Source organism: Procambarus clarkii, chromosome 48, assembly GCF_040958095.1.
Source record: "Procambarus clarkii isolate CNS0578487 chromosome 48, FALCON_Pclarkii_2.0, whole genome shotgun sequence".
Lineage (NCBI taxonomy): Eukaryota > Metazoa > Arthropoda > Malacostraca > Decapoda > Cambaridae > Procambarus > Procambarus clarkii.
Genome location: NC_091197.1, coordinates 5,456,154 through 5,481,464, shown reverse-complemented (window position 1 = coordinate 5,481,464; position 25,311 = coordinate 5,456,154). Strand labels below are relative to the sequence as shown.

At 46.7% G+C, this 25,311-nt stretch overlaps 2 protein-coding genes across 3 annotated transcripts in view; both read right to left on the bottom strand.

The window, feature by feature from the left end:
* Nucleotides 1-25,311, bottom strand: part of LOC123764728 (Extracellular sulfatase Sulf1) — a gene marked incomplete at its 3' end in the record, with an annotated part of 180,104 nt that overhangs the window by 140,943 nt on the left and 13,850 nt on the right.
* On the bottom strand, nucleotides 12,927-14,578 carry LOC138350995 (putative uncharacterized protein DDB_G0286751). Its single transcript, XM_069302462.1, has 2 exons — nucleotides 14,158-14,578; nucleotides 12,927-13,075 (listed from the first exon to the last, which is right to left on the bottom strand). The coding sequence occupies exons 1-2, from the start codon at nucleotides 14,576-14,578 to the stop codon at nucleotides 12,927-12,929; spliced, it is 570 nt and encodes a 189-aa protein (XP_069158563.1).

Sequence of the window (25,311 nt, the reverse complement as noted above, 5' to 3'; positions counted from 1 at the left end):
TACCCGGCCATGCGTTGCTGGGCCACAGCAACCCTTCCCTGCCCCCCACCCCCCCATCCCCACCATTCTTCACTCCCCTGTCCCCTCGTCCTCCCCACCATTCCCCACTCCCTCGTCCGATGTGTTCCCAAATGATCTGATGTTCCAACCAGAAAAATGGGAACATCAAATGATCTGATGTTCCCATCACTGAAAAATAAGAAAAACGGGTTAAAAAAGATATGAAAAACAATGAAAAAATAAAAAAATAAACTATACTCACGAAATGAATGGTATGGTAACACCACAGCTCAATTCCAACGCAATGTAACGCAAAATAATTAAATCAAAATGAAAATTGAAATCTATGAAAAATCAATTGATCAGTGCAATCGGAAACAATCAAATGGAATTGTAACATATTTAGAATAGCGTGTATTGCTTTTACATGCAACAGATGGCGCTGTTTAAAAAAAAATGTTTTTACCTGTCAAAGGTGTGGCATCTATATAGTAGGAATATAAAAACATGTGTGTATTCGAACAGAACTTTGTGTCAAAATTTCAAAGCAATCAGTGAAGAATTTTCGGAGATTACAACGTGTGTTGCTCTTACGTCCAACAGATGGCGTTGCTTAAAAAAAGCATGTTCTACCTATCACAGGTGTGGCATGTATATAGTAGGTATACAAAACATGCGCGTATCGGATGTAATGTGTCAAAATGTCAAAGCCATCGGTAAAGACTGTTTCGAAGACTTCCCTCATAAAAATAGTTTTACTAGAAAAATAGTTTTTCAAAAAAGGCATCTTTTTTACCTGTCACAGACGTGACATCTATATAGTAGGTATATACAAACACGCTCGTATGGGAATGGAAGGTTCTGTCAAAATTTCAAACCAATCGGCGAAGAACTTTCTGAGATTAGCCATTTTGAACAAACGAACATTAAACTTTTTATATATAGAGATATACCTTAATAACATGTTTACAGGAGTAGAGTCCTACATGTCGATGTTTGAGAATGATGCAAAATTAATGAGAAGAGTTGTGACAGATGAGGATTGTAGGACCATCCAAGAGGTCCTGAACAGGTTGCAGAGATAGTCAGAGAAATGGCTACTGGAGTTCAACATGCGCAAATGTAACGTTATGGAAATGGGATCAGGTGATAGGAGACCAAAGGGACAGTACACGATGAAGTGGAACTGCCTACCTGTGACGATTCGAAAAAGAGACCTGGTCGTAGACATAACACCTAAGTTGACCAGACCACACACTAGAAGATGAAGGGACGACGACGTTTCGGTCCGTCCTGGACCACAATCGACTTGAGAATGGTCCAGGACGGACCGAAACGTCGTCGTCCCTTCACCTTCTAGTGCGTGGTCTGGTCAACATACTTTAACCACGTTATTGTCTCATCGCCTGCGTAACACCTAATCTAACTCCTGAGGCACATATAAATAGGATAACGACAGCAGCGTGCTCATCACTGGCAAAGGTCAGAACATCATTTAGAAACCTAAGTAAGGAGGCATTTAGGGCGCTTTACACTGCCTACGTGAGAGCAGTCTTAGAGTATGCCACGCCATCATGGAGTCCCCACCTGAAGAAACACATAAGGGAACTGGAAAAGGTTCAGAAGTTTGCGACGAGGCTCGTCCTAGAGTTACGAGGGATGAGATATGAAAAGCGCCTGAAGGAACTGAACCTTACGACACTAGAAAAAAGAATGGAGAGGGGGGGAGATATGATTGGAACGTACAAAATACTCAGAGGAATTGGCAGAGTGGAAATAGAAGAAATGTTCACGAGATGTCAGGAAGTATTCTTTTAGCGTGAGAGTAGTGGAAAATGGAATGCACTTAAGGACCAGGTTGTGGAAGCAAACTCTATTCATAACTTTAAAACTAGATATGATAGGGAAATGGGCCCGGAGTCATTGCTGTAAACAACCGATGGCTAGAAAGGCGGAATCCAAGAGTCAATGCTCGATCCTACAGCACAAATAGGCGAGTACACACACACACACACACACCTTATACGGGGGCCTGGTTGATACCTGGTTGATGGGGTTCTGGGAGTTCTTCTACTCCCCAAGCCCGGCCCGAGGCCAGGCTAGTTTTGTTCACTAGGCTGTTGCTTGGAGCGGCCCGCAGGCTCACATATACACCACAGCCCGGTTGATCCGGCACTCCTTGGAGGAAACAATCTAGTTTCCTCTTGAAGATGTCCACGGTTGTTCCGGTAATATTTCTTATAGTCGCTGGGAGGGTGTTGAACAACCGCGGACCTCTTATGTTTATACAGTATTCTCTGATTGTGCCTATGGCACCCCTGCTCTTCACTGGTTCAATTCTGCATTTCCTTCCATATCGTTCACTCCAGTACGTTGTTATTTTACTGTGTAGATTTGGGACCTGGCCCTCCAGTATTTTCCATGTGTATATTATTTGGTATCTCTCTCGCCTCCTTCGCCTTAGCCTCTCGCCTACATTTGGAGAGCTTTGAGACGATTCCAAACACATTTGATTGTATTTTGTACCCTGTATTATGTTTAAGGTCCTCATTTTTTCCCGTACCTGAATACCTGGAATTTATCACTGTTAAACATCATGTTATTTTCTGTTGCCCAGTTGAAGACTTTATTAATATCTGCTTAGAGTTTCTCAATGTCTTCAGCAGAGGTAATTTTCATGCTGATTTTTGTGTCACCTGCAAAGGATGATACGAAACTGTGCCTTATATTTGAGTCCATATCTGATATGAGAATAAGGAAAAGCAGTGGTGCCAGGATTGTACCTTGAGGTACAGAGCTTTTAACTGCGTTTGGACTCGATTTTATATGGTTGACCGTTACTCGTTGAGTCCTGTTTGACAGAAAACTGAGTATCCAGCGTCCTACCTCATTTTGTGTGCTATCACTCCATGGTCACATTTATCGAAAGCCTTTGCGAAGTCCGTGTATATCACATCTGCATTCTGTTTTTCTTCTAATGCCTCAGTGACTTTGTCGTAGTGATCAAGTAGCTGTGAGAGGCACGATCTTCCCGCTCGAAATCCATGTTGGCCTGGATTGTGAAGGTCATTGGTCTCCATGAAATTGGTGACCTGACTCCTAATCACTCTCTCAAATACTTTTATTATGTGCGATGTTACTGCAACTGGTCTATAATTCTTTTCCAATGCTTTGCTCCTTCCCTTGTGTAGAGGGGCTATGTCTGCTACTTTAAGTGCATCTGGTATCTCCCCCGTGTCCAAGCTCTTCCTCCACACTGTACTGAGTGCCTGTGCTGCCAGCACTTTGCATTTCTTTATAAATATCGAATTCCATGAATCTGGACCCGGAGCCGAGTGCATGGGCATGTTTTCAATTTCTCTTTCAAAGTCCAGTACGCTCGTGTTGATATCAGTTATATTTACAGGGGTTTGGATATCACGCATAAAGAAATTGTCTGGATCTTCCACTTTCATGTTATTTACTAGAGTGCTAAACATTTCCTCATACTGTTTTTTTAGGATTTCACTGATTTCTTTGTAATAGATATAGTTGTGGCAACCTGGAGGAGGAAGAGAGCGCCTTGGAGCCTCAGAGAGCGTGTCCTGGCAGACGGGGCGGAGCGACCTCTTCTCACCAGCCACTTGGTATCCTCCTCCTTCAGTCGTCACCAAGTGTTCTTCCTCTACCACAAGCGGGAGCTTGTGTGTGGCCACACCTAGAGGTGTGTGGCACACCTAGAGGTGTGTGGCACACCTAGAGGTGTGTGGCACACCTAGAGGTGTGTGGCATACCTAGAGGTGTGTGGCACACCTAGAGGTGTGTGGCACACCTAGAGGTGTGTGGCACACCTAGAGGTGTGTGGCACACCTAGAGGTGTGTGGCACACCTAGAGGGTGTGTCACATCTAGAGGGTGTGGCCACTAATGAACTGGAAGAGATCAAGATAGGTGTGGCCAGGTGCCTCAGAGGTCAACTATGGTTTAACCGTGTGAAGTGGAGAGGTGACCCTCGCCACACCGCCTCCGCTCACGGGGTCAACATCCCACCACTTCTCTCTCTTTCACTCTTACTACAGTATTAATGGTTTTTAGCAAGAGGAGGAAGAGAAGAATGACTAAAAATGTCCAGACTCTACCACCAACTCTGTCAAATGCTGGAGAGAACACAACACAGTGGCCTCCCTGCCAGAGCCTCAGATATTAACACCAAGTAAAGCATCCACCACTTCCACTAACACCATGACATCATTTTTATTTGCCAACATCCAGCGTATAAACACACGCAATTTCAATTAAATTTTTTCTTTATTATGCACACCACACCCATCCCGAGGGTGGTGGTGGAAAGGGTTACATCTCTAACACAGTTCACTTTACAGCTGCCATCCTACATGAGCGACGTGTGCACCCCATCATTTCACCAGTCTGACCAGCCGTATGGTCTTGGATTGGATTGGCGTGTCCACGGACCCAATCCCCGCATCTCCAGTATCAGCTATTGATACTGATAATGGTTCCATTATCAGTAGATAATTATCCATTATCCTTTCTAGTGGATAATAATTAGATAATAAAAAAGGATAATTAACTCCATTATCATAGATATGGAGTCTCTACTTACGGGTTAACCATAGCCCGTGCTACATAAAAATTTTGTTCCAAAAGCTGAATCTAAAACAACAAAAACATCCATCATGTCCGTGCTACCGTGCCCATGTACACAGAAATAAGATCACATAAGACCAGGAGGCATGGCAGGATGTGCAGAATACTCCCGTAGAAGAGCAGAGGTGCAACAGGTACTCTGAGAGAACTCTATCAACATCAGAGGCCCGAGCCTGTTCAACACGTTTCCACTACACATAAGGGACATAATTGGCCGACCCCTCACAGTGTTCAAGAGAGAACTCGATAAGCACGTCCAAAGAATACCTGATCAACCAGGCTGTGATTCATACGTTAATCTGCGAGCAGCTGCGTCCAACAGCCTGGATGACCAGTACAGCAACCAGGAGGCCTGGTCGATAACCAGGCCGCGGGGACGCTAAGCCCCGAAAACACCTCAAGGTAACCTCAAGATAATGTTACCTCTTGAGGCAAATGCAGTGTTTGCAGCCCTAACGGAAACCACACCAAGGACTATCATTATGGTGAAATATGGATCTCAGAGTACAATCTTTCCAGATGTGACAGGAAACACCGGCTACAGGGTGGGGTCAGCCTCTACACCACAGGCTACAGGGTGGGGTCAGCCTCTACATCAAAGACACACTCCTGTACTGAGCTGCTAAACACCACAAACGATATGGTGGAAGTGATGATAATCAAAATAGAGATCTTAAATGTAGTTATTGTCCTTGTATATAAGTCACCGGAGGCAAATCATCAGCAGTTTAAAGACCAACTAATGAAAATAGAACACTACTTAGAAAACACACAGAAATCACAATTGCGTGATGCATCAATGAACAAATCCACACTTAGAAAACCTCACAAATTCAGCCCGAACATCATCCTGCTTGGGGACTTCAACCTACGGCACCTGAAATGGAAGAACCTAGCTAATACAGTTATATCAGAAAGAATTCCAGGAAGTAGCCTAAATGAACAGGCACATGCAAATGACCTGTTAAGGATGTGCGACAGGTTTACCTTAAACCAGCAAATAGTAGAACCAACTAGAAAGGAGAAGACGCTGGACCTCATTTTCACTAATAATGATGAATTGATCAGGAACATAATGATTACAAATACCTGTTAATCAGCTCACAACCTAATTATTGTTCTGACTAGCATGGGGAGTAGACCAGCACAACCAGTCCCAAGTCCCAGGGGAGGACAATTCAGCAAATTTAATTTTAATAATAAACATAGTACTCTATTAATTTAGAGCATATAAACCAAGACCTCACAGAAATAAGCTGGGAAGAACAGCAAGAAAATGCAAACCTGAACTAGTGCCTGGAAAAAATAAGCTCAGTAGCACTAGAAATATGCTCAAACCGCATACCCCTACGGAAAAAAAGAGAAAGATATGCAGATTGGAACGGGAACGGCGTTCCGTCTATAGGCGAGGAAAACGAATCGTGGAACAACTTGAGAGTCGCACCCTATCAGTCGAACTCGTATCAACATCAGAGGCCCGAGACTGTTCAACACGCTTCCACTACACACAAAGGGTATGTGTAGGGACACCTCTCTCTTGCCTACTTATGCCCCTGCCTCCCTCGTCTCATCACTATCAACTTGGTCCAGGACGGATCGAAACGTAGTCGTAGGACCGGGCCGCGGTGGCGCTAAGCCCCGAAATCAGCGCAAGGTATCCGCAAGGTGTGACGCCTCCCACAACACGTCAAGACGTCATCGTCCACTGGGACACGGAGGGACGCCTCCCACAACACGTCAAGACGTCGCAGCAGCCAGCATAATGACGTTTGGGCCCACAATTTAGCACGATCTTAGCTCCACTGTGATAACGCACATGTGTTTACTTTTGTTATTAAACTTTAGTTGGTGTTGTGTGGTAATGGTGTTGGTACACACTCCGGCTTCAGGAGTGTGTACCCCTCCCACTCCCACACGACGCCCACACTACACCCCCACGACGCCCACACTACACCCCCACGACGCCCACACTACACCCCCACGACGCCCACACAACACCCCCACGACGCCCACACTACACCCCCCACGACTCCCACCTTACCTTGAGATGATTTCGGAGATTAGCGACCCTGGTTACATGGTTGATACCTGGTTGATGGGGTTCTGGGAGTTCCTCTACTCCCCAAGCCCGGCCAGGCTTGACTTGTGAGAGTTTGGTCCACCAGGCTGTTGCTTGAAGCGGCCCGCAGGTCCCCATACCCACCACAGCCCGGTTGGTCCGGAACGACTTTTAGAAAACAGTCTAGTTTTCTCTTGAAAATGTCCACGGTTGTTCCGGCAATATTTCTTATAGTCGCTGGGAGGACGTTGAACAACCGCGGACCTCTGATGTTTATACAGTGTTCTCTGATTGTGCCTATGGCACCCCTGCTCTTCACTGGTTCAATTCTGCATTTCCTTCCATATCGTTCACTCCAGTACGTTGTTATTTTACTGTGTAGATTTGGGACCTGGCCCTCCAGTATTTTCCATGTGTATATTATTTGGTATCTCTCTCTCGTCTTCTTTCTAGTGAGTACATTTGGAGAGCTTTGAGAGGTGGCTTAAATTAAATGCTTTATCGCGTCTCTGTGTGCCGTATATGTTCTCTGTACTACTTTTATTTCAGCAATCTCTCCTGCTCTGAAGGGGAAAGTTAGTACCGAGCAGTACTCAAGACGGGACAACACAAGTGATTTGAATAGTGCAACCATTGTGATGGGATCCCTGGATTTGAAAGTTCTCGTAATCCATCCGATCATTTTTCTGGTTGACACAATATTTGCTTGGTTATGCTCCCTAAACGTTAGGTCGTTAGACATCATTATGCCCAAATCCTTGACATGTTGCTTTCCTACTATGGGTAAATTTAATTGTATTTTATACCCTGTATTATGTTTAAGGTTCTCATTTTTACCGTACATGAGTACCTAGAATTTATAATTGTTAAACATCATGTTATTTTCTGCTGCCCAGTGGAAAACTTTATTAATATCTGCTTGTAGTTTTTCAATGTCTTCAAGGTACAGAGCTTTTAACTGAGCTTGGACTCGATTTTATTTTATTGACTGTTACTCTTAGTGTTCTGTTCGACAAGAAATAGAGTATCCATCGTCCAACTTTACCAGTTATTCCCATTGACCTCATTTTGTGTGCTATCACTCCATGGTCACATCTGTCGAATGCCTTTGCAAAGTCTGTGTATACAACATCTTCAATTTGCTTTTCTTCTAAGACTTCTGTGATTTTGTCATAGTGGTTGAGTAACTGTGACAGACAGGATCTTCCCGCTCTAAATCCATGTTGTCCTGGATTGTGTAGCTCATTATTTTCCATAAAACTAGAAATTTGATTCCTAATCACTCTTTCAAAATCTTTTATTATGTGTGATATTAGTGCAACGGGTCTATAATTTTTTGTCAAAGCTTTACTACCCCCCTTGTGCAGAGGAGCTATATCTGCAGATTTCAGTGCTGCTGGTATCTCCCCTGTATCCAGGCTCTTTCTCCATATTACGCTGAGGGCTCGCGCTACTGCTACTTTACATTTCTTTATGAATATTGAATTCCACGAGTCAGGACCAGGGGCTGAGTGCATGGGCACGTTGTCAACTTCTCTTTCAAAGTCTTCCGAGTTCGTGTAAATATCCGTTATATTATCTGCAGCTTGGATGTCATTCATAAAGAAGCTGTCTGGATCTTCAACTTTCATGTTGTTTATTGGTGTGCTAAACATAGCCTCATACTGGCTTCTTAGAATTTCACTAATTTTTTGTTGTCCTCAGTGTACATACCTTCGGTTGTAATTAAAGGTCCAATACTGACGGAGGTTATTGATTTTGATTATGCATATACGAAAAAATATTTTGGATTTTTTCTTTATATCTTGTATAGCTTTCTGTTCCAATTCCATTTCCTCAGACTCGTATGATCGCTTCAACGTCTGCTCTTTCTTCGATCTCCCTGTTTAGGTTTATTTCCCTTTCTTGTGATAGTCGTGTCTGTCTAAGCATTTCCGTTATTTTTTCCATCTCCTGTACAGTCGTCTGCGTTCTCTTTCTAGAGTGGTCCTTTTTCTGCCCCCTGGTGACCGTCCACCCCGGGTCAGCGTCCACCCCTGGTCACCGTCCACCCCTGGTCACCGTCCACCCCTGGTCATCGTCCACCCCTGGTCACCGTCCACCCCTGGTCACCGTCCACCCCTGGTCACCGTCCACCCCTGGTCACCGTCCACCCCGGGTCACCGTCCACCCTTGGTCACCGTCCACCCCGGGTCACCGTCCACCCCGGGTCACCGTCCACCCCGGGTCACCGTCCACCCCTGGTCACCGTCCACCCCGGGTCACCGTCCACCCCTGGTCACCGTCCACCCCTGGTCACCGTCCACCCCTGGTCATCGTCCACCCCTGGTCACCGTCCACCCCTGGTCACCGTCCACCCCTGGTCACCTTCCCCCCCCCCCCCCCCCCGGGTCAGCGGCCAGCTGCCTCCTGTCTTCCGCACAAACAACGACCTTCGGACGCAAGTCGTAAAAGTAACGGACGTTGCCACTTATCTTTATTTGTTCAGGACTGGCGATAGGGAGCTTGGTGGACTTCCTGTGTGGACTGGCGGCGGCGGACACCCCGGGGGACCCCAACCCAGCGGTCGTAGGGTTTAGTCCAGACTTATCAGTGCGAGTCCCTCCAGCCAACCCGCTCTTGACAATCATCATGACATCATCTTGGTGCCTAGCACACTTTTTGGTTATATACACAAGCGTTCTTACATTGTTGTACACCCACTAGCACGCATAGCGTCTCCGGCAAGTCCTTAATCTTAATTTTCCCCGGAATACGACCCGCCAAATGGTTTAATAACCAGGTACCCATTCACTGCTGGGTGAACAGAGGCTAAAGTGAAGGATTGGCGCCTAGTCAATCCTCCCCGGCCAGGATATGAACTCCCAGCCTGACGTATGAGTCACAGTTATGCCCTTTATGTGTAGCGGAAGCGTGTTGAACAATCTCCGGCTTCTGATGTTGATAAGAGTTCTCTCTCAGAGTACCTGTTGCACCTCTGCTCTTCAACGGGGTAATTCTGCACATCCTGCCATGTCTTCTGGTCTCATGTGGTGTTATTTCTGTGTGCAGGTATGGGACCAGCCCCTCTACTATTTTCTAGCCCTTCTCACAAAGTGGTAAGCGTACAGCACATATACTTTTAGCGTTACACATAAAGCTGAAATTCTCATTAGTAAACAAACGTATAATAATTGTAAATACAACAACATAATTCCCAGCGTACAAGTATGATGCAGGAAGTATGAGGAATGGTGATTAATAAATTAAACCTGCGCCGTGATCCCTTAAGGGTGGTGTGGGTCACCACTCTCCAGCACCCAGCACCCAGACACCAGTGTTAAGGGTTATCCCAGACCTGATCCCCTGAGGGTCGTGTGAAGTGTACGCTGGCTGTTGCTGTCATCACACTACCCTCCAACACCAGCCACACACCTGTCATCACACTGCCCTCCAACACCAGCCACACACCTGTCATCACACTACCCTCCAACACCAGCCACACATCTGTCATCACACTACCCTCCAACACCAGCCACACACCTGTCATCACACTACCCTCCAACACCAGCCACACATCTGTCATCACACTGCCCTCCAACACCAGCCACACACCTGTCATCACACTACCCTGCAACACCCGCCACACATCTGTCATCACACTAACCTGCAACACCCGCCACACATCTGTCATCACACTACCCTGCAACACCAGCCACACACATGTCATCACACTACCCTGCAACACCCGCCACACACCTGTCATCACACTACCCTGCAACAACACCCGCCACACATGTCATCACACTACCCTGCAACAACACCTGCCACACATGTCATCACACTACCCTGCAACACCAGCCACACACATGTCATCACACTACCCTGCAACAACACCCGCCACACATGTCATCACACTACCCTGCAACAACACCCGCCACACATGTCATCACACTACCCTGCAACACCCGCCACACATCTGTCATCACACTACCCTGCAACACCCGCCACACATCTGTCATCACACTACCCTGCAACACCCGCCACACATCTGTCATCACACTACCCTGCAACACCCGCCACACATCTGTCATCACACTACCCTGCAACACCCGCCACACATCTGTCATCACACTACCCTGCAACACCCGCCACACATCTGTCATCACACTACCCTGCAACACCCGCCACACATCTGTCATCACACTACCCTGCAACACCCGCCACACACCTGTCATCACACTACCCTGCAACACCCGCCACACATCTGTCATCACAATCATTTTCCTGGCCGCCGCTATATTTGCTCGGTTATGTTTACCTAATGTCAGGTCGTCAGATATCATAATTCCCAGATCTTTTACATGCTTTCTTTCTATGAGTATGTCTGATTGTGTCGTGTACCCTGTGTGTTTCGTTTAAGTTCCTCGTTTCCACCATACCTAAATACCTGGATGTGGGGGGGTTTTCTTTTTTGCTTTCCCGACTGTAATGCGTACGTCACCAGTGTACATGTGGCAGACGCTTCACGAAGCTGCAGGAATCCAGCAGAGAAAATATGAGAGCAACCGTACAGGGCCTGGGAGCAAGGTCGAGTTAGAGTCCTTGAGGGTCTCTTCTCAGATTAGCCTCACCTGGTCCTGATCCACGTTGGTCGTGGGGATCTCCTCAATGCTTGAAACACTTAAAGAGACTCCTAGGGTCCTCATCACATTTATAGTTTAGTGAATAATAGGCAACTCGGTGTTGAAGACACCTGGAGCTGAAGGCTTAAGTAATAGTTGGCAGTATTCAGAAGTGGTTCAACGGAAACACTGCATAAAGCTTAACAGTAGTTTATTTACAAACTTAACCACTAATACAATGGGTGCTTGATTTACTTTAGATTGGCATCAGAAAGGCTATGGTTGCATTAGCGAGACTCTTGACGTCTGACTAATCGATTCGGATCCACTCGTGAAGAAACACCTAACTTAACACAATTGACAGCCAATCATTAACACGGCAAACCTAACTGCCGGTGTGCAAAGGGATCACAGGAGTTCCAACAGGATACTCGGGTAATGATGCACAATAAATCACAATGGCACTGTCAACGGAACAGGCAATAATCATGCACAATAATAGTGTCACACAATAACTAAATGTGTGGTGTATGTGAAACTCACATTCACAGACGAGTGTAATGTCGTGGTACCACACAGATAAACACACATACACCGTCAGGTGTCTCGGTCTCCACCTACACCTGTGTCAGGTACGGGAAGGTGTGAACTGTGGTTGGTCCCTCAGATCAACACACAAACACACAGACAATAATAAAACACAAGATCTTGTACATACAGGACTTCTCCCATTCACTCACTCAGGCACATTTATGCTAGAACTCGTAGGTGGCCTGACAGCTGGTTTCGCTCGTTACAACGTGAGACCATTGACGACAGGCTTTCCCAACAAACCGTACTTGACACGGAGGATACTCGCAGGAGGGCGTGCTGTATATCTCACACACACACACACACACACACACACACACACACACACACACACACACACACACACACACACACACACACACACACACACACACACTTGATGGCACTGGCGGTGAGTAAGGTGGTGACGGGTGGTAACATCACGTAGTACAGTGAGGCAGGGCGGGTGGCGGCGGCTGATTACATGGTACCATACAGGTACACTGTGGTACAACCCGTTCTCGCAAATTTAATAAGTCAATATTGACTTATTAGTTGCGTGCATAGGTGACATACTAAACATAATAGTTTCCCTTGAAAAGCTTCATAGAAAACACCGACCTTACCTAACCTACTTAGTATGTTAAAATAAGCATCTTATAGCTTCGTAATTACAATTGTTACTTAACCTATTATAGGTATAGGTTAGGTAATAATTGTAATTACGAAGCAATAAGATGCTTATCTTAACATACTAAGTAGGTTAGGTAAGGTCGGTGTTTTCTATGAAGCTTTTCAAGGGAAACTATTATGTTAAGTATGTCACCTATGCACATATTTAATAAGTCAATATTGACTTATTAAATTTGCGAGAACGGGTTGTGTGGTAAAGTCACACACAGATTACTTAGGTGGCGGCACTACCTTAGTTCACTCTAGGTCACTCACAGACCATCTCAATTTGTCACCAGAGATTACCTGATACCAGTCTGTTTTGCTCTGGAGATTCACAGACTTATCACTCTATAAGATTTCTTAACAATATAGTCACAATTGCGATTCCGGGCGAGTATATCGAGAAGACGCTGAGTTTAACTTGACTTTATTAATATCTGTTTGAACTCGAAAACTATTAATATCTGCTTGTAGTTTTTCAATGTCTTCAGCAGAGGTAATTTTCATGCTGATTTTTTCATCTGCAAAGGATAATACGAAGCTGTGATTTGTATTTTTATCTATATCTGATATGAGAGTAAGGAAGAGCAGCGGTGCAAAGCTGCACTCTGAGGTACAGAGCTTTTAACTGCGCTTCGACTCGCAGCCGACTTTATATGGTTAACTGTTATTCTTTGTGTTCTGTTTAACAGAAAACTGAGTATCCAGTGTCCTACTTTATCAGTCATTCCCACCAACCGTTGTATCTGGCGGTTTATATATTAGAATAATAATTAGGTTTATTTTTTATATCTTGATTCCATGTACCTCTACCACCTCATTAGTTGAGTTAAGTAGCTCTGTGCATACCAGAGTCTCTTTAATATACAGACCTACTCCTCCATTTGAATTAAATCCTCTGTCACATCTATATGATATTATAACTTGGAAACAAGATTTCACTATTCATGTAATTTTTTGTATGAGTTTCCATGCATTCCCCAAATATTGAGTTTGACTCTTAATAGGTCATTCATTCATGAACTATATTTCTTGATTTTGACTTTAGGCCTTGTATATTTGCAAATATGAAAGATTTTCCATATTGTGTGTCACTTCTGGAGGGTTTTGATAGTTCTCTCTCTCCACCCCGACCCAGGGTGTGCTGTTGTGGCAATGGTTTGTCCAGTTTTGGTAATGGTACTGGGGAGTGTGGTAGTTTCTGTGTAGGTGGGGGTGCAGTATGTGTGGGCTTGATGAATTTTAGTCCAGTCTTGGGCATTCCCTCTCTCCATTCGTACTCCTGCAACGTTTCTGCCTCCCTCTAAAAACTTCCAGGGCTATTTTATTGGACTTCCTCTCTTGTATAGCGCTGTGTACCTCTCACGTGGAGATCAGGGCACTGAAGATCATAGCATTTCCTCTCATTAACTGAGTTTACATGGATTAGGGTGGAAATATCTGCACTCTGTTCCAAAACGACATCTACCCCTCCCTAACTTGTTTCCGCATTTACGGGGATGAACGAATAGGCATTCAGTGCCTCTGGTCCCATATCTGCACTTTCCTTTTCCATAATGTCTGCAAATATTTTCAGCTGTGATTTTATTCAGGCTGTTTATACCAGTCCATGCCTTGGTTACCTCTATTTTGGAGTAGTCTGTGTTTTTTGTCCTATCTTTTTCGTTTCTGCATTCTTTCTCAGTATTGCCATCATCTTTCTCATTTATGCTCTCATCTTTCTCAGTATTGCCATCATCTTTCTCATTTATGCTCTCATCTTTCTCAGTATTGCCATCATCTTTCTCATTTATGCTCTCATCTTTCTCAGTATTACTGTCATTATTTATATTACCGGTTTGTTCTTCCATATTACCGTCATTTTCGTGTACCTCGACACGTCCTTCCACATTGCTAATTTGGCTCTCTAAACTCTCAGTCCCTGGTGTGTGTTCCGTGGTCGTTGCTGTGTTCACACAATCTCCATATATTTCTGGTAGTTGTTGTGTGAATGGAAGCCTCTGTGCTTCAGGAATGTTATTCATTATTGTGGTGACGGTTTCTCATATCAGTCTGTCATACAGGGTGGGTATGTGGGGCCCTACCGTCCACAGGGTGTGTATGGGGGCCCACTACCGTCCACAGGGTGGGTATGTGGGGCCCTACCGTCCACAGGGTGGGAATGGGGGCCCACTACCGTCCACAGGGTGGGTATGGGGGCCCACTACCGTCCACAGGGTGGGAATGGGGGCCCACTACCGTCCACAAAGGGTGGGTGGGGGCCCACTACCGTCCACAGGGTGGGTATGGGGGCCCACTACCGTCCACAAAGGGTGGGTATGGGGACCCACTACCGTCCACAAAGGGTGGGTATGGGGGCCCACTACCGTCCACAGGGTGGGTATGGGGGCCCACTACCGTCCACAAAGGGTGGGTATGGGGGGATGCATAATAAATGAAGTAATAGCCTTAAAGAAAAGCCTTAAGGCTTATTATAGAGGTGATCCTGACACAGTAAAGGTCGTAAAGAACCGCGTGGTTTATCACCCTCTCGCCCCCAGCCGCAGAACACCGGCGATAAGGGTTATTTTAGAGCCAACTGCAGGTGCCTTCTCTTCCCACTGACATAAACAGTTACACTTTTTTACCTCCTGGCGCCCCTAGATGTCTCCACCAGCTGCCGGCTCAACCAGCTGCGTCGTCAGTTGTGTCCAAGACCAGGCAGCCAGCTGCGTCGTCAGTTGTGTCCAAGACCAGGCAGCCAGCTGGTGACTCAGTTGTGTTCAAGACCAGGCAGCCAGCTGGTGACTCAGTTGTGTTCAAGACCAGGCAGCCAGCTGGTGACTCAGTTGTGTCCAAGACCAGGCAGCCAGCTGGTGGCTCAGTTGTGTCCAAGACCAGGCAGCCAGCTGGTGGCTCAGTTGTGTCCAAGACCAGGCAGCCAGCTGGTGGCTCAGTTGTGTCCAAGATCAGGCAGCCAGCTGGTGGCTCAGTTGTGTCCAAGACCAGGCAGCCAGCTGGTGACTCAGTTGTGTTCAAGACCAGGCAGCCAGCTGGTGACTCAGTTGTGTCCAAGACCAGGCAGCCAGCTGGTGGCTCAGTTGTGTCCAAGAGCAGGCAGCCAGCTGGTGGCTCAGTTGTGTCCAAGACCAGGCAGCCAGCTGGCGGCTCAGTTGTGTCCAAGACCAGGCAGCCAGCTGGTGGCTCAGTTGTGTCCAAGACCAGGCAGCCAGCTGGTGGCTTAGTTGGGTCCAAGACCAGGCAGCCAGCTGGTGGCTCAGTTGTGTCCAAGACCAGGCAGCCAGCTGGTGGCTCAGTTGTGTCCAAGACCAGGCAGCCAGCTGGTGGCTCAGTTGTGTCCAAGACCAGGCAGCCAGCTGGTGGCTCAGTTGTGTCCAAGACCAGGCAGCCAGCTGGTGGCTCAGTTGTGTCCAAGACCAGGCAGCCAGCTGGTGGCTCAGTTGTGTCCAAGAGCAGGCAGCCAGCTGGTGGCTCAGTTGTGTCCAAGAACAGGCAGCCAGCTGGTGGCTCAGTTGTGTCCAAGACCAGGCAGCCAGCTGGTGGTAGAGTTCTCAGAGTACCTGTTGCACCTCTGCTCTTCAACGGGGGTATTCTGCACATCCTGCCATGTCTTCTGGTCTCATGTGATGCTATTTCTGTGTGCAGGTTTGGGACCAGCTGGTGACTCAGTTGTGTCCAAGACCAGGCAGCCAGCTGGTGGCTCAGTTGTGTCCAAGACCAGGCAGCCAGCTGGTGGCTCAGTTGTGTCCAAGACCAGGCAGCCAGCTGGCGGCTCAGTTGTGTCCAAGACCAGGCAGCCAGCTGGTGGCTCAGTTGTGTCCAAGACCAGGCAGCCAGCTGGTGGCTTAGTTGTGTCCAAGACCAGGCAGCCAGCTGGTGGCTCAGTTGTGTCCAAGACCAGGCAGCCAGCTGGTGGCTCAGTTGTGTCCAAGACCAGGCAGCCAGCTGGTGGCTCAGTTGTGTCCAAGACCAGGCAGCCAGCTGGTGGCTCAGTTGTGTCCAAGACCAGGCAGCCAGCTGGTGGCTCAGTTGTGTCCAAGACCAGGCAGCCAGCTGGTGGCTCAGTTGTGTCCAAGAGCAGGCAGCCAGCTGGTGGCTCAGTTGTGTCCAAGAACAGGCAGCCAGCTGGTGGCTCAGTTGTGTCCAAGACCAGGCAGCCAGCTGGTGGTAGAGTTCTCAGAGTACCTGTTGCACCTCTGCTCTTCAACGGGGGTATTCTGCACATCCTGCCATGTCTTCTGGTCTCATGTGATGCTATTTCTGTGTGCAGGTTTGGGACCAGCCCCTCTAGTATTTTCCATGTGTAAATTATTATGTATCTCTCCCACCTGCGCTCAAGAGAATACAGATTTAGGCGCTTTAGTCGGTCCCAATAGTTTAGACGTTTTACTGAGTGGATGCTAGTAGTAAAGGCCTTCTGCACGCTCTCCAGGTCAGCAATATCTCCAGCTTTGAAAGGGGCTGTCATTGTGCAGCAGTACTCCACTCTAGAGAGCACTAGCGTCTTGAAGAGTATCATCATCGGTATAGCATCTCTAGTTTGAAAGGTTCTTGTTATCCAACCTGTCATTTTTCTTGCAGTTGTGACGGCTACTTTATTGTGTTCTTTAAAGGTAAGGTCTTCCGACATGAGTACACCCAGATCCTTTACATTGCTTTTTCGTTCTATGTTGTGATTTGCCTGAGTTTTGTACGTGGTTTGTTTTTATTTTTATTTTTTTTCCGTAGCGCATCAGCTGGAATTTATCTTCGTTAAACTCTATATTATTTTCTAGTACAACCACCACAACATTATAACCATGACAACATTACTCGCCCACAACCATGACAACATTACTCACCCACAACCATGACAACATTACTCACCCACAACCATGACAACATTACTCACCCACAACCATGACAACATTACTCACTCACAACCATGACAACATTACTCACCCACAACCATGACAACATTACTCACCCACAACCATGACAACATTACTCACCCACAACCATCACAACATTACTCACCCACAACCATGACAACATTACTCACCCACAACCATCACAACTTTACTCGCCCTCAACCATGACAACATTACTCACCCACAACCATGACAACATTACTCACCCACAACCATCACAACATTACTCACCCACAACCATGACAACTTTACTCACCCACAACCATGACAACATTACTCACCCACAACCATGACAACACTACTCACCCACAACCATCACAACATTACTCACCCACAACTACCATGAAGGACCATCAAGGAATATGTATTTGGGTTAAGACTCCCAACATAATATGATTGTCATAATGTGTGTTATAATAATAATAATAATGTGTTAATGTGTGTATTTTAAAGTATTATTTTGGTGGAACATAATGCTGCCTGGTAGAGGTGTGACGTCATATGTGGCCACGAGGCTCAACAGGTGTACTGGCCTGGTAGTGTAAGCAATGGGCGAGACGGGTAGTGACTGGGCGGTGGGACAAGACGGGCTGTGATTGGGCGGTGGGACGTAACTTGGTAGATGATGTCATCAAGTTGGGGTGACCGACCTCGGCCGTGTGCGAACAGTTGAGACCTCGCCCATTTCAGGAGCCTCGGCCGGCCTGAGCCTCACAGCAGCGACACTGTGTGGGGCGCCTCGGCCGGCCTGAGCCTCACAGCAGCGACACTGTGGGGCACCTCGGCCGGCCTGAGCCTCACAGCAGCGACACTGTGTGGGGCACCTCGGCCGGCCTGCTTGATGGGGTTCTGGGAGTTATTCTACTCCCCAAGTCCGGCCACTTGTGAGAATTTGGTCCACCAGGCTGTTGCTTGGAACGGCCCGCACGCCCACATATCCACAACAGCCCGGTTGGTCCGGCACTCCTTGAAGAAAACTATCTAGTTTTCTCTTGAAGATGTCCACGGTTGTTCCGGCAATATTTCTTAAGCTCGCTGGGAGGACGTTGAACAACCGCGGACTTCTGATGTTTATAGTGTTCTCTGATTGTGCCTATGGCACCTCTGCTCTTCACTGGTTCTATTCTGCATTTTCTTCCATATCGTTCACTCCAGTATGTTGTTATTTTACTGTGTAGATTTGGGACCTGGCCCTCCAGTATTTTCCATGTGAATATTATTTGATATATCTCTCGTCGTCTTTTTTAGCGAGTACATTTGGAGAACTTTGAGACGATTCCAATAATTTAGGCGCTTTATTGCGTCTATGCGTGCCGTATATGTTCTCTGTATTCCCTCTATTTCAGCAATCTCTCCTCCTCTGAAGGGGGAAGTGAGTACTGAGCAGTACTCAAGACGGGACAACACAAGTGACTTGAAGAGTACAACCATTGTGATTGGATCCCTGGATTTGAAAGTTCTCGCAATCCATCCTATCATTTTTCTAGCTGACGCAATATTTGCTTGGTTATGCTCCCTGAACAATTTCAATTGTTTTCTTTATTATGCATCCCATACCCTTCCCGTGGGCGGTGGTGTAAAGGATTACAGAGGCTCATAATCGGTTCAGGAACTGAACCCTCTAGTTCGTTTAGCTAAGCAAATAACAATCTTTTGACGCTAGTTACACAATTATTAATGTTATATATACATGCACATATATATACATTTACATATATACACATATGCATACATATTCAATCATATACACAAAAACACACATCAATAATTTTTTGTGTCACAAGTGATTCAACAAGAGGCTCACAAGTCACTATACGAGGCACTTTACATCTATAGTGAGTCACACAGTTACTAGTCTTGCTGCACACCCACCCAACTGGGCGGCAGCTTTACAGTCATGTGCAGCATTACCTACAGTAAGCAAATTTTGGATACTTCGCTAAAATTTCGGGCAGCACATCATTATGAATGAAGTACTTACACATTTCTTGGACACTATTGATGGTGTTATCTCTAAATTCCGCAATTTTTTCACATTCCATTATATAATGACGCAAAGTATGCGAATAGTTCTGCTGACAGAGTTTACATTTAGTCAGATCTACATCAGCAGATGTTACAAATTCCCAGAGGTATTTGTAGCCGAGCCTAAGCCTAGCAGTGGTGACATCAAGAAGTCTGCTAACCTTATTGGATGACCCATAGACATGCGGTTCTTCCTGCGTAATAGAATGATGATAGATGGAGGAACTGGTGTGAATTTCACTTTGCCTCAAGTCTCCGAAATTTAGTAGATGTTCCCGGAATATTACTGCCCTCAGGCTGCTCGGAGGCAGCCCAAGATGGTAATCAATTCCCTCTTTACGAGCAAAAGTCTTCGCCAACTCATCAGTTCTATCATGCATTCGGAGACCAATATGGGAAGGAATCCACAGGAGACAGACTCTGACTCCATCACTGATTATTTCATTATATCTGTATCTGGCTTCAGAGATAAGCACGTCACAATTATGCCTTGGGGAGCTGAGGGCAGTCTAAACGTTAGGTCGTCAGATATCATTATTCCCAAATACTTTACAAGTTGCTTTCCTACTATGGGCAGATTTGAGTGTGTTTTGTACCCTGTATTATGTTTAAGGTTCTTATTTTTACCTTACCCGAGTACCTGGAATTTATTAGTGTTAAACATCATGTTATTTTCTGCTGCCCAGTCGGAAACTTTATTAATATCTGCTTGTAGTTTTTCAATGTCTTCGGCAGAGGTAATTTTCATGCTGATTTTTGTGCAATCTGCAAAGGATGATACGAAGCTGTGACATATTTTTGCCTATATCTGATATGAGAATGAGGAAAAGCAGTGGTGCAAGGACCGTAACCTGAGGTATAGAGCTTTTTAACTGGGCTTGGACTCGATTTTATATAATTGACTGTTACTCTTTGTGTTCTGTTCGACAGGAAACTGAGTATCCAGCGTCCATTTTACCAGTTATTCCCATTGACCTCATTTTGTGTGCTATCACTCCATGGTCACATTTATCGAATGCCTTTGCAAAATCCGTGTATATCACATCTGCATTCTGTTCTTCTTCTAATACCTCAGTGATTTTGTCGTAGTGATCAAGTAGCTGTGAGAGGCACGATCTTCCCGCTCTAAATCCATGTTGGCCTGAGTTGTGAAGGTCATTGGTTTCCATGAAACTGGTGACCTGACTCCTAATCACTCTCTCAAATACTTTTATTATGTGGGGCGTTAGTGCAACTGGTCTATAATTCTTTGCCAATGCTTTGCTCCCTCCCTTGTGTTGAGGGGCTATGTCTGCTGCTTTAAGCGCATCTGGTATCTCCCCCGTGTCCAAGCTCTTCCTCCACACTATACTGAGTGCCTGTGGTACCTGCGCCTTGCATTTGTTTATAAATACTGAATTCCACGAGTCTGAACCCGAGGCTGAGTGCGTGGCCATGTTTTCAATTTCGCTTTCAAAATCTGCCATGCCCGTGTTGATATCAGTTATATTTACAGGGATTTGGATATCCCGCATAAAAAAGTTGTCTGAATCTTCCACTTTCATGCTGTTCATTGGAGTGCTAAACATGTCGTCATACTGCTTTTTTTTTAGGATTTCACTAATTTCTTTGTCATCATCAGTGTATGAACCTTCACTAGTACGAATAGGTTCAATATTGGCAGCTGTACTGAGTAGCTGCCAATATTGGCAGCCTCACAGCAGCGACACTGTGTGGGGCACCTAATTGTGCTTGAGGGGGTTGAGCTCTGGCTCTTTGGTCCCGCCTCTCACGGGTCCCCCCTGTGTGGGGCGGGAGTTGCCCGACCATCACACAACACCTGGCCATCCCTAGTTTGTTGGGCATCACTCGCGATACATCACGAGTGCTCTGCTCCTTGAGGTGGCTGCTCTGTGACTCACACTGTAGTTGTCTCCACAAGTGAGGAGGACGTCAGCCTGAGTCAGCGGGGCAGAGGTGGAGTTTTTTTTGTTTTTTTTTTCTACCACAGACGTGGCCACACATTTACAACGCTAACCAGCATATATACATTTTCTTCTGTCCTGCATGGACCACAGACGTGGCCACACATTTACAATGCTAACCAGCATATATACATTTTCTTCTGTCCTCCATGGACCACAGACGTGGCCACACATTTACAATGCTAACCAGCATATATACATTTTCTTCTGTCCTCTATGGATAGGGTTAGATAAATGTTAAACATATAGTTCAAGGGTTTATTGAACAGTGACTGGTGACGCCGAGCATTGTCCCGGCCTGGCTGCCCGCCTTGTACGTCTCAACACGAGGTCACACTCAGTCTGGGACACACCCTACCACTTACACTATTATTCAACCTTTGTTGCACATCTTCTTCTTCTATATTGTTCTTCATCTTGACAAGAGGTGTAGGAGTGAGCAGGCCTGGCGGGACACTGGGCGGGACACTGGGCGGGACACTGGGCGGGACACTGGGCCGGACACTGGGCGGGACACTGGGCGGGACACATATACCACACCAGGCCTGGCGGGACACTGGGCGGGACACATACCACACCACGGAACAACCACCACCACCACCAGGCCTGGTGGTACACATATACCACACCACGGAACAACCACCACCACCACCAGGCCTGGTGGTACACATATACCACACCACGGAACAACCACCACCACCACCAGGCCTGGTGGTACACATATACCACACCACGGAACAACCACCACCACCACCAGGCCTGGTGGTACACATATACCACACCACGGAACAACCACCACCACCACCAGGCCTGGTGGTACACATATACCACACCACGGAACAACCACCACCACCACCGGGCCTGGTGGTACACATATACCACACCAGGGAACAACCACCACCACCACCAGGCCTGGTGGTACACATATACCACACCACGGAACAACCACCACCACCACCAGGCCTGGTGGTACACATATACCACACCAGGGAACAACAACAACAACAACACCTGCCTCTAGTTTACCAGTAGCAAACTTGTTAATTGCATAAACGTTTTGCACAAACTGGCATTAATTATCACAATAATATAATTGTCACAGACATAACTTTCTAAGCACAATTGTAATTTACAATATTTACAATTGTTATAGCAATTGCAAAACAAACACATCTTCAAAAGATATCCATGTATATAAACTATTCATGTAATTTACAAAGTCTATCGTGACTTTCTAGGTTTAGTAAACAAGTCAATTATTAATACTTCTAATTCAAGGTATACGTGATACACAAATGTGTTGACGTTGACTTTACATTAGAAGTTGATTTTGACTTTAGGCTTTGTAAGGCTGTAAGCATGAATGACTTCCCATGTTGTGTACTTACCTAGTTGTGCTTGCGGGGATTGAGCTTTGGCTCTTTGGTTCCGCCTTTCAACTGTCAATCAACTGGTGTACAGGTTCCTGAGCCTACTGGGCTCTATCATATCTACATTTGAAACTGTGTATGGAGTCAGCCTCCACCACATCATTGCCTAATGCATTACATTTGTTAACTACTCTGACACTCAAAAAGTTCTTTCTAATGTTTCTGTGGCTCATTTAGGTACTGAGCTTCCACCTGTGTCCCCTTGTTTGTGTTCCGCCCGTGCTAAAGAGTTTGTCTTTGTCCACCCTGTCAATTCCCCTGAGAATTATGTAGATGGTTATCATGTGTAGGCGGTTACCACAAACAATGATCAACTAATCAGAGACATTACAATCTCAGATACTACATACTCCATAACCATAAGCTCATTGAAGTGCGAACTAGCATAAATAACGGTAGTAGGTCCAAGAGACACAGCAAGCGAGAAAGGGTATTCTATCATTTCAATATCAACAATAAAAGGATCGACTGGGAAAAAATAAATGTAGACCTTGCAAACATTCAATGGGAGACGGTCTTAAGCGACAAAACTCCCACAGAGGGAATAGCTCAACTGACAGCTGAAGCTTACAAGGTCTGCTTGAAGCACGTGCCTGTGAGGAGGGGCAGAAAGAGGACCACTCTAGAAAGAGAACGCAGACGACTGTACAGGAGATGGAAAAAAATAACGGAAATGCTTAGACAGACACGACTATCCCAAGAAAGGAAAATAAAACCTAAACAGGGAGATCGAAGAAATAGAACAAACGTTGAAGCGATCATATGAGTCGGAGGAAATGGAATTGGAACAGAAAGCTATACAAGAGAAAGAAAAATCCAACATATTTTTTCACATACCTGCTTGATGGGGTTGTGGGAGTTCTACTCCCCAAGCCCGACGTGAGGCCAGGCATGACTTGTGAGAGTTTAGTCCACCAGGCTGTTACTTGGAGCGGCCCGCAGGCCCACATACCCACCACAGCCCGGTTGGTCCGGCACTCCTTGGAGGAAACTAGCTAGTTTCCTCTTGAAGATGTGAACGGTTGTTCCGGCAATATTTCTTATGCTCGCTGGGAGGATGTTGAACAACCGCGGACCTCTGATGTTCATACAGTGTTCTCTGATTGTGCCTATGGCACCTCTGCTCTTCGCTGGTTCTATTCTGCATTTTCTTCCATATCGTTCACTCCAGTATGTTGTTATTTTACTGTGTAGATTTGGGACCTGGCCCTCCAGTATTTTCCATGTGTATATTATTTGATATCTCTCCCGTCGTCTTTCTAGTGAGTACATTTAGAGAGCTTTGAGACGATCCCAATAATTTAGGTGCTTTATCGCGTCTATGCGTGCCGTATATGTTCTCTGTATTCCCTCTATTTCAGCAATCTCTCCTGCTCTGAAGGGGAACGTGAGTACTGAGCAGTACTCAAGACGGGACAACACAAGTGATTGTGCCGCCAGGGAGGGAGGGAGAGTGGTGCTGTGTGGTGGAGTGTGAGCAGGGAGGGAGACAACACAGACACCAGCAGGGAGGGAGACAACACAGACACCAGCAGGGAGGGAGACAACACAGACACCAGCAGGGAGGGAGACAACACAGACACCAGCAGGGAGGGAGACAACACAGACACCAGCAGGGAGGGAGACAACACAGACACCAGCAGGGAGGGAGACAACACAGACACCAGCTGGGAGGGAGACAACACAGACACTAGCAGGGAGGGAGACAACACAGACACCAGCAGGGAGGGAGACAACACAGACACCAGCAGGGAGGGAGACAACACAGACACCAGCAGGGAGGGAGACAACACAGACACCAGCAGGGAGGGAGACAACACAGACACCAGCAGGGAGGGAGACAACACAGACACCAGCAGGGAGGGAGACAACACAGACACCAGCAGGGAGGGAGACAACACAGACACCAGCAGGGAGGGAGACAACACAGACACCAGCAGGGAGGGAGACAACACAGACACCAGCAGGGAGGGAGACAACACAGACACCAGCAGGGAGGGAGACAACACAGACACCAGCAGGGAGGGAGGGAGACAACACAGACACCAGCAGGGAGGGAGGGAGACAACACAGACACCAGCAGGGAGGGAGGGAGACAACACAGACACCAGCAGGGAGGGAGGGAGACAACACAGACACCAGCAGGGAGGTAGGGAGACAACACAGACACCAGCAGGGAAGGAGGGAGACAACACAGACACCAGCAGGGAGGGAGACAACACAGACACCAGCAGGGAGGGAGACAACACAGACACCAGCAGGGAGGGAGGGAGACAACACAGACACCAGCAGGGAGGGAGGGAGACAACACAGACACCAGCAGGGAGGGAGGGAGACAACACAGACACCAGCAGGAAGGGAGACAACACAGACACCAGCAGGGAGGGAGGGAGACAACACAGACACCAGCAGGGAAGGAGGGAGACAA

What these genes read in the sequence shown, in the direction of transcription:
- LOC138350995 (XM_069302462.1), bottom strand. Translation starts at nt 14,578, where the DNA reads ATGAATAACATTCCTGAAGCACAGAGGCTTCCATTCACACAACAACTA. An exon ending in GGTAACCAAGGCATGGACTG is followed by an intron (nt 13,076 to 14,157) that starts GTATAAACAGCC and finishes TATCCTTTGCAG; the next exon opens with ATGAAAAAATCAGCATGAAA.